Source organism: Lactuca serriola, chromosome 4 (genome assembly GCF_051521515.1).
Source record: "Lactuca serriola cultivar US96UC23 chromosome 4, Lser_US96UC23_V15, whole genome shotgun sequence".
NCBI lineage: Eukaryota > Viridiplantae > Streptophyta > Magnoliopsida > Asterales > Asteraceae > Lactuca > Lactuca serriola.
Genome location: NC_136411.1, coordinates 74023320 through 74034635, shown reverse-complemented (window position 1 = coordinate 74034635; position 11316 = coordinate 74023320). Strand labels below are relative to the sequence as shown.

Sequence of the window (11316 nt, the reverse complement as noted above, 5' to 3'; positions counted from 1 at the left end):
CGTGGGATTTTCACCCAAATCCATATTTTGTCATTTTCAACCCTCTAAGATCAGGATTTATCCATATCTTGGATATTTCTAAGATAAAATCCATTATATTGATTAGGATAAAGTGCAAGTACAAGAAGGTACTTTTGACTTTCCCCATAAAACTATGACAACAAGTCATCCCCCATACCCACTCTAGGACAACCTCCAGTCACTATTCACACTATACCTTATCAAATCATTGTCCTTTATTGCACCTTCCAACACTCCATATGATTCTCTAACAAAATCCTAGCCAAACATTACCTTTCCCCTCTAAGACTTCACTCTTTCACCAAAAAGCAAACACATCTCTTCTTCATTTCCTCTCTCTCAAAACTCGAGATTTCAAGGGTTGATCTCAAGCTTTTCATCCACTTTTGGTAAGTGTCTTTATCCTACACTTGAACATTCTACACACTTCCACTCGAATCATGGATTTCTTACACAAATATCGACATATTTGTCCTTAGAATCTTCAAATCCTAAAGCTTTCTCCAAGTGTTATTGACTTAGAAACCTCTTCTCTTCAACATCCATCTTAAGGAATCACTGAAGGTGAGTTCATACCCATACATTTTCATGTTTTCTTCAAGTTTTAGGGGGGGGGGGGGGATACAACTTAAATCACCTTAAAACAACTGAAACTCATACTTCATCTTTTCATACAAAAGTTGAGTTCTATTCGTGGACAGTTTTGACCATCTTAAACATAATATCTTTCAAAAGTGTTTAATATGCATGTAGTTCGGGTTTATAACTTTCTAGTGACTACTTGCAAATCTCCATACGATTTTTCTATAATTTATGGTGATTTTTAAAAAACTGCCTATCATTTCAGAAACAAATTCGGACCAGTCTGTGAATATGAACATTTTCAGACAAGTTAGAGATCACTAAAAATCATAGTAAAAATTATGAATAACTAGTCACATTTTGTAAACTCTCAAAGTTTACAGATTCAGCTTTCGACTTCGTACGATTTTTCTGTGATTTTTCTAAAACAGTGTAAAAAGGTTAAAAACTAGTTACATAGCTTACAATATTAACAACACTTTGTAACAAAGGTTAAAAACTAGTTACATAGCTTACAATAATTCTTGGGATTTAAGACTATATAATATTTTATAAGGAAAATATTGGATTTTTCTTGGTTATACTTGCATTTACTAACAAAGGTTTCAAACTCTACATTCAAAAGCTTATGAAACGAATTAATGTATGTTGAAGATGTAACGAATTGATCATATATTTTTGGACATGTAAGTATTTTATATTTATAATTTTCGATTTGTCGTATTTTATATTTGTAAGATTGCTGGAATTGTCGTTTTGTAATGTTGGATTCATAATCTTGGGTTTTTAATTTTTTAGTTTCTAAAAGATTAGGTTTTTAGATTTTAAAGTTATTAAAAATAGTTTTCTTAGCCTAAAACAAAAGCAGTTTTTTAGCAAAAAAATCGAATTTGAAGCCTATAAACCAGGGGAACCGGGGCGGAACCGAATGCTATGTAAACGGGGGATCTGGGGCATTGGCGGAGCCAGAGTCAACGTAAAGGGGTATCCCGAACCAATGAGTTCGGTTTCTCGGTTTTCAGTTTTCCAAACCCAGTTTCGGGTTTAAACCCAAACCCATTCAAAGGTTTAACTTGTTGAGAATTGAGAATCTTGTGTTGCTTATATAATAGATGTATAGGGCTATGTTTCATTTTATGGCCGATGTGGGACAATTTTAGAATTATAAGAAATAAGAAAGAAGTTGAAGGGATATATGATAGAAACTCATAAACAAAAATAATTAACATATGTCAAGCCCAAGATTCAAACTTCCAACTTCCGGAAAAACACCATGTCATCATAACCAACGGAACCAACTAGAGCTTTTGTTATTTTTTCGCAAAACACATTTATATTAAGGAACTCAAAATAAACAAAACTTTTTGGAAAAATTTCTACTACTAAATTTTTTTTGAGGGACATCCCGGGATACCCCGGGATCCAATGTAGATCCGCCAGTGATCCGGGGGCGGGGGCAACAACTAATTAATTTCGGGAGCGGGGCAGGGGCAGCTATTTCCGCTCCCGTTTGATCCCGTTGACATCCCTACTGGAAAGCACATGGTCGAAGGTTTCAAGGTATATCATTAAAAAGGGATTTTGGGTTGTTTAAATATCGTTTTTACTCTACAGCTTTCTCTGCAAAAGGTTTAGTTTATGTACAATGGATTTTTTTTCTTTCTAGAACTACACAATTATTAATTAAATTATAACTTTTAAAGTATCATGACGTCGCAATCATTTTTAATAAACCCCACGTTTTAGTTAAAAACTCAATCCAAATTTAATATAGAATGAACAATCCGAGTCAAACCGTTGACACATATATAATAAACGACAAGATGATCGATTGGTTGAATAACACATGATATAAACTCATTAACAAGTAATTTCCAAAAAGCAATATATTAATTAAACCATCAAGAAAACAACATTTACAGTAAATATATAATAAATTTATTAGACACTAACTTGCCACCTCTTAACGCTTAAAAAAGAATTTCCTCATGCCCAACCCTCTTAATCTCTTCCCCTTTAAGTAGTATGCTTTCCCCATTGAAGAACGATCACAAGATCCCTTCCATTAAGAAATTAACATGACTCGGGATCAACTCAGCTTATTTTTACGGATCCTCATATTTGTTGGGTTGTTGCATAGCCAGGCATCCTGTAAACCGCAAGTCCCATGTTACTTCATATTTGGGGACTCATTGGTTGATAGTGGCAATAACAATGGCCTCAAAACAGCCGTGAAAGCCAATTTTCCGCCGTATGGGATTGATTTTCCAGAAAGCGTTACAGGCAGATTCACGAATGGTCGAACTGTTGCAGATATCATTGGTCTATTTCTCTCTTTATCTCATTTTGTTTGACAATTTAGATTTTTGGATGTTGATTAAGAAAAATAAAGAAATTTTTTAGAGCAAAGTGTCAATTTACTCGTTTTTTGACGTTGTAGTTATTATTTAGTGAGGGGTATTATATACAATCATACGATACTAATTTTTCCGGCATATCACTTTCTTTATTAACATTGCATATTTGACCTTTTTCATTTTAAATTTCATTTTGTGTATTTTATTAACTAAAACTCAAAAAAAAAAAAAATGTTAACATTATATAAGTGTTTATAGCTAATATCTTCTCTTAATTTTTTATTGCAATATAATACATATTCGCCTTTTAACAAAAACATCTGAAAAATAACCGATTTAAGAGATCGCTGCATACCCTATCATTAACTTCGGCTATCGTGGACGACAAATTATAAATTAGCTTATTTCAATCAAGAAACATCGTTGACAATCCTTGGTTCATTATCATTAACTGAGATTTGTCTAGATATATTGCTCGATACAAAATTAAGATCCAATGACATAAAAGCAATAAATTAAACAAAATTTCTATGATAAAAAATGGGGTAAATGACATAAAAAACATTTTTTTACACAAAAATTCGATTTTGACACCGTGTTTTTTTTGTGTCAGTTTTGACACTGTGTTTTTCAATTTGTTACAATTCTGACCACTTGACCGATTAACCAGGTTGCATGCTGACGTGACATGATGACGTGTCAGTTTTGATGACGTGGCATGCTGACATGATATGCTGACGTGTGAAAATTGAATTTTTTTTTCCTCACAAAAAACACTAAGTTTTTTTTTTTTTTTTCGATTTTGACACTAAGTTTAATTTTTTCTTTCAAGTTTGACACTATGTTTTTTTGTTCGAAATCGAACATCATTCTTTCCAATTTTGTTCAATGTTGACAATTTTCTATTTGAAACCGTATAAATATGTTTTTAATACATTTAAACCATATAAATATGTTTTTTTTTTCATTTAAAAACCGTAGTTTTGTATAAATACTTTTTTTTACACTCAAACCATATATTTATGTATAAATATGTATTAGTTATATAAAAATTGTATTTTATATTAAATATGCAACTTTAAAATGTGTTTGGAGGTTTGGAGGCGTGCAGTCGATCAAAACTCGGATATCAAGTTTGCAACCCATCAAATTTTTCATCTTATTAGAAGCTTATGGTTAGTTTGATTCTCATGATATAACTAATGTTTTGAATGTAAGAAAAAAAAAACACATTGTATTTAAATAAAAATGTGGTTTTTAAACGAAAAAATATCTTTATACAATTTAAAATGTAATAAAAAAATATATTTATACGGTTTCAAATAGAAAATAAACAAAATTGAACAAAATTTGATAAATGAAGTTCGATTGGAACAAAAAAAAACATAGTGTCAAAATTGAAATAAAAAATTAAATTTAGTGTCAAAATCGAAAAAAATGAAAATTTAGTGTTTTTTGTGGAAAAAAAATCAATTTTGACACGTCAGCATATAATGTCAGCATGCCACGTCATCAAAACTGACACGTCATCATGTCACGTCAGAATGTAACCCGGTTAACCGGTCAAGTGATCAGAATTGTAACAAATTGGAAAACACAATGCCAAAATTGACACAAAAAAAACGGTGTCAAAATCGAATTTCTTTGTAAAAAAAATGTTTTTTGTGCCATTTACCTATAAAAAATGGATAATGAAACACGTTACCATTCATTTTTTTTAAAGTCATATGCTTTTAATACGTAACAACACAATAATTATATTGAGTAATGAAATGATTTTTTATTAACCGCCGTAACAAGTAATTTTATTTTTAGTGGCAATCAAATATATTAGCACAAAAAATGACTTAACCGAGAAGCTAAAGTCAAATACACAAGAAGTTCGATAAAGATGACATACGTAATAATGACAATTCAATATTACAAAATTTGGATCTGTTTTTAATCCAATTGAAATTGTTGATGCTAATAAGCCTTCAAAATCATCCATAAGATACAGTAAATAAAAGAAAAAATCAATCTAGAAATTGAGAAAATATTGGTTCCTTGATCAAAGGTTTAACATGCATATTTGACCATTTTCATTTTCATTTTGTGTGTTTTATTGTGAATGTAACTTTTCGCAGCATTGGTAATTATTAACTAAAACTCTAAACGCAAGAAGTGTTAACATTATATAAGTGTTTATACACACATTTTTTCATAAATACACATATACATATACATTTCACATACAAATACACTTATACACACATTTTTATCATACATACACATACATTTCGAATACAAATACATTTAACATACAAATACCAACATTTCATATATCACATTTTATAAAAACATAAAAAATAAGAAAAAAAAAAACCTGGAAAATCGCTATGGTGTGGTTATATTTCTTGTTGTTGCCGGAGAAGAGGTGGTCTCACCGGAGAAGAAGTGGTCTCACCGGAGAAGAAGCTGTGAAACCACCAAAATACAAAATTACCATACAAATTTGTTACATAAAACAAATTGAAAGAGAGAGGAAAAAGAGCACATATCCTCGCTGCAGATGCCGGAAAAACGCAAGTTTTCATACTGGAAAACTTATCACAGCCGAAAAAACAGCCTAAACTAGTGGGGGAGAGGAGGAGTGAAGTGGAAAGGAGAAAGAAGATGATTTGTGGTGCTGGTTGCCTGAAAAATCGAATGGAGGAATTGTTGTGGTCGTAAATCACCGGAAAATCGTCGAGAGGAGGATTGGGGATCATTATGGGCTGTCACATGTTCTGAGACATGGTGCTGTGGTAAAAGGGGCGAACCGTTTAGTGGCGCCGGTATTTGTGGCAACAGGATCACAATTGGGGCGACATGTTGGAGGGGATGGGTCCCACGTCTTTTTTGGTGACTAGTAGCGACGACGGCCGTGTCTCTATTAGGGGCGAACCGTTTAGCGATGCTATTGCTTTCGTACGGAGGAACCCTATCCATTCGATCAGATGAAAAGTGAACGACCACTACGAAATCACATGGATGGCTGACGTGTGCTATTAGATACGACGCATTAGCGGTGATGGGACGCTTTTAGCGACGTCACATACACGTGTTGTCATGTGTCGTCCCTAATAATCCATGTCGTCTCTAATACTGTCGTCTCTAATCCCTATATTTCTTGTTGTGCTTTTATTGCAATATAATTACATATTTCGCCTTTTCACTAAAACATCTGAAAAATATAGTATAACACATGTATAACCGATTCAAGAGGTCGCTGCTTACCCTAACATTAACTTCGGCTACCTTGGACGACAAATTATATATTGGCTTATTTTAATCAAGGTGCGTCGTTGACAATCCATGGTTCATTATCATTAACTGAGATTTGTCTAGATATATTGCTCAATAAAAAATTAAGATCCCACGATATAATAATAATAGGAATAAATTAAATAAATTTCTATGATAAAAAATAGATAATGAACCACGTTGCCATTCTTTTAGATTAGCACACTTTTACAAAGTCATATGCTTTTAATAAGTAACAACACAATAATTATATTAAATACTGAAATGATTTTTTATTAGTCGCCGTAACAACTTAGAACTAGCTAGAAATGAGAGAAACCAATTACAAATTAACAAAACAACCAAATCCAAGTTCTAAATGGAAAAGGCTTCGTTTATAACTACTTTACTATAAAAATCGAATCAACTATTATTTCTTTTATTCTTATGCTCTCTAATAAATAAAGGCTTATTTTGCAACTTGTCATTTTTCAAAGCTTTTGTCACATATGATTATATTAGATTTTATAATTATTTAAATTTCAATGATAATCTTTATTTTTTTTATTACTCAATAATCAATTCCAGTAATTGATGAGTCTAGTATTATATATATAAAATATTTAGTCTATTTAAATATTTATTAATTTACAAATATATTTGAATTCAAATAGATGCTTTAATTATACAATTAATGTCGTGTATTTGACGATTCATTTGAATTCAAAATATACCTTTAATTTTTTGTAATTTTAATTCGAATTCTAAAAAATTTATTATTTATTCAAAATTTATAAATAAATATGTATGTATAATACATTTTTATCTCTATCCTAATAAATAAAAAAGAACACCATCTTCAAAGAAGTATTTAAAAATTTTGAATTATAAAAACTATTTACAATATGTAAACAATTTTTTTTTTTTATTAATATAGAATCAACCACTACTTATTCATTATTTCGTTTTTATTTATTTCAAAAGTTAATTTAAAAATTATTTAATGTTTACATCTTAATTTTCAACATCATTATTTAAAATATCTTAATAATTTTTTATTAGTATAAATTGAATTACTTGTTTATTCATTATATGATTCCTATTTATGTAAAAGTATTTTTTTTAAATATATTTAACATTTATACATTGATGTTAAAATTTTACTTTTAATAAATCTATGTAGTACATCATGGATCTCACACCTAGTTTCTATAAAAAAACTATATAATTTATTTTCTTAAATAGGACATTTGTTATCATTTAAAACAGATATAGAAAGATAAATAAAGACAAAAATTGTCATCTTTGAAAATAGATATAGAAAGATAAAAATGAAATTTTATAACACACTCTCCAACCCATGAAGCTGCTTAAGCTTGATTTAGCCTAATCTTCCGATGCCAATTCAAGTTCGAATCATTATTCAATCTTTTTTTTTACGAAGCAGTCCCAGCCGTTCACCAAATAGTACAACCTGCTAAACTAGTTCTTTAAAGGAATGTTTCCAATGCAAACATTTCTTCAAATAATCTTATTATTCTAGCCGAAACTTCGGAGCCTTAGAGTCGACTTTCACGAAACTGAATCCCCTATCATCAAAATACAAAGTCTTTATCTCATAGCGTGTAGCTCATTATGTAAGGCATGTCAGAGACTTGCCTTGATAATAGATAGGTTGTGGGTTCTATCCACAACATCCCCCATGATTTCTAGCCGTTGAATGAGTCAAATATAACCTCTCATCAAGTACCCTTGGAGACTAGGTTTGATGAGGCTAGTTTGGGTTGCCAACATCAACCTTTTGCCTTGATTTACTAACAAAACATCATCATCCTTAACAAATCTCCATCTTTATTTCTAGAGCAAAGAATAATTAAAAGCTTTTAAACTTTCAATCACAATATGACTATTATCCTTTGAAGCTAACATAATGTCCTACTTGATCTAATTGATTTTTTGAGAACTCCCCCACCACCTAAAAGAAGCTTTGCTCTAAGAGCCTCTAAATAGTTTTTAACATATATTAGAAACCAAAAAAGAGACACATAACAAGTTTCTACCGACTCCAGCAGCGGGAAAATAAGCTTTGAACAACCACCAATGGAAAGTATATTGACATTTCATTGGGAGAGCCTCTTGTCAAATCTATCTGTCACCCTCTAGCGAATTTAAATTCGAGACATGCTGGAGACCAGAATCCTAAAAAAACAACACAAAAACAAAAACAAAATAAAAACAAAAAAAACTTTTCTGGTTTACAGCCCAATAAATTGACACACACCTTTAATTCATAAACTTCAACACCATCCCAAAATAATACACTTTTATATCCAGACACAAGCGAAAAGTAAAATAAAAATAGTTGAGAACCCTTGCAATGTTGGAAATATTCTCATACGATCATTTCCCCGCAAAAATAGCAACATGTGCCTAGAAAAGATAACACTAAGGTCAACCACATTCTCAGTATAATAAAGTCCCTCCATAACTATGATAAAAAGAAAAGGGATAAAAGATCTCCATGCCTTAAATCCTCTCTCTAACTAAAAATCAAGAAAGGATTCCATTTATAAAAATAGAAGTCATAGCTTAAGATAACCAAACACGGACCAAAGCCACCCACTTATCACCACAACCTATAAAAATCATGATTCGTTCAAAGTATTCGCAACAAATACAATCATACGTCTTCTAGAATCAACACTCAAAAGTACCATCTTTTTTCTTTTTTCTCTTTGACCAATCAACCGATTTATTCATCACTAGTTGGTCGTTCAAGATTTGGATACCTTTTTGAAGTGAGACTGCTCTTGACTAACCATTGTAACTCTTCATAAATAACGGTTACATTTTCCTGACCTTTAACTAAAACACAACTAACTGAAAAAAAAAACCCGACCAAAGAATCCTAAGTCTAGTTTGCTTTCAACATGCTTTTGTTTCTTGTATATATCCTTACTCTTTGGTAACTTTAAGATTCATAAAAAAAATATGCTTTTTTGTTTCTTTCCAAATAAAATCCATTTAGATATTTTTCAAGAGTTAATTTTTTTCTTTGAATATATGTGAATTAATTTGCAATGTACACTTTTTTTAATTAGATCATTTATTTCAATATTTTTCCAATTAAAAAGGAATAATAATATTAATGTAAACAAATCTTTTATTTGATTTAGGTCAATACCTGGGTTTTGTTAACTTTATCCCACCTTACGCTACAGTAACAGACCAAGTAATTAGCACAGGTGTAAACTACGGTAGTGGTGCTGCTGGTATTCGAGAGGAATCTGGAAATTTTGTGGTAATCTAAATTTGCAACCTATTTGTAATTATAAATTCTTATGTGATGATCATATTTTCCCAATGAAGTTTATAATAACGGGAAGATACAAGAATATAGTCTATACCATAAGGTCTATGAATATTCGTTGTCCTTGTATTGAGAAAGATTCAGGTAGTGTAGAAAAATTCTAAAATTTTAAGGCAAACATATATATAAAAAAAAATAAAGCATATAATTTTGTTTCGTTTATTACTTCACTGCAGGGTGATCGGATCAGTTTGGATAGGCAATTACTTAATCACGTAACAACAATTTCACGCATTTCTGCCTTGCAAAGAAACAAGACATTTACCAATGAATACCTTATGAAATGCATTTACTTAGCAGATATTGGAAGCAATGATTACGTCAGCAACTACTTCATACCTAGTATTTACAACACGAGTAATATATATACTGTTGAGGAATATGCAGTAGTCCTTGCGGAACAATACTATGAACAACTAACGGTATAAATACTATAATATTTGGTCTGATTTTACATAATATAGGCTCTCTTGGCCATTCTTATTGCGAATCTTATATTCCTTGCAAGTATAATATGGTTCAAAGGTTATCACACTTCTCAATTTAGTTTCCAATATTTTGTGATCTTTAATACTTTACATATTATAATTACATAGTTTTAAAAATACTTTATCTATTATAATTAAGTGTTCAACAAAACCTTATCTATATTTTTTAAATCATGTCACAGAAGTTGTACAATTTGGGAGCTAGGAAAATTATTGTCTTTGGTCTGGGTCAGTTAGGTTGCATGCCAGGTGAGATAGCATTGCATGGAACTAATGGAAAACCATGCGTTGAGTGGATTAATGATGCAGTTAAGCTATTTAATGACCAACTTAAGCATATTGTAGAGAAGCTGAACAAAGAGCATAATTGTGATGCAAAATTCACATTTATTAACATTACAAGCATGTCAGCACCACAAGAAGGTAATGCAAGAGTACAAAATCTTCATATTTATATGGTGTTTCATGTTGATTGCTACATCATATTTTTTAAACATATTTATTATCTAATATTGAATGTACTAACTTAATAAAATGTTTGGATATTGTAGATATACCTAATCCAAATGTTCCTTGTTGTCAAGTAACGAATGGGCAATGTGTTCCAAATTCGATCCCATGTCCTGATCGAGATTTGTATATGTACTATGATTCTTTCCACCCCACAGAAGTTGCAAACACAATCATTGCAAAAAGGTCATACATTGCACTTTCAACCATGGATGCATCTCCATATGATATCAGTCATTTAGCTCGACTTTAATATTGTTTAATATCACATGATGTATACGTGTTGTTTTATGATTCTCTTTATGTATGCGAATAAATGATACTATTGTATACAATACCATCTTATTATGTCTTCTTTTCAATATTTACATCCATAAAATCCGACCATTAATGGAGCAACCAATGTTGACTTTTCCCAAATAATAGTATGCCTGAAATATGGAAAATGTTATGATTGTGATACAGGGTTATGGATTATCGTTAGAGGATCATAGGTAAACAACTAATTGATGTTAAAAAATGGATATCAAATTCAGCTCTTGAGTAAATCAAATTAAAAAAAGAGAAATTAAATTGCCTCCTACTAATATACCTACCCACAAAAATTATGCCATTTTTCATCAATATTCCATCTCATCTAATTTAATTTGATATTACTATAGTGTCCTTAATGAGGTAATTGACAAAAAAGAAAAAAATAAGTCACGTAAGATGATGATCACAT

General features: G+C 30.8%; 1 protein-coding gene across 1 annotated transcript; it reads left to right on the top strand.

The window, feature by feature from the left end:
• Positions 1-2631: 2631 nt before the first annotated feature.
• LOC145100198 (GDSL esterase/lipase At1g29670-like) lies at positions 2632-10925 on the top strand. Its single transcript, XM_079037568.1, has 5 exons — positions 2632-2925; positions 9401-9525; positions 9771-10016; positions 10265-10505; positions 10634-10925. The coding sequence occupies exons 1-5, from the start codon at positions 2682-2684 to the stop codon at positions 10843-10845; spliced, it is 1068 nt and encodes a 355-aa protein (XP_078893694.1). The 5' UTR covers positions 2632-2681; the 3' UTR covers positions 10846-10925.
• The last annotated feature ends 391 nt before the right edge of the window (positions 10926-11316 follow it).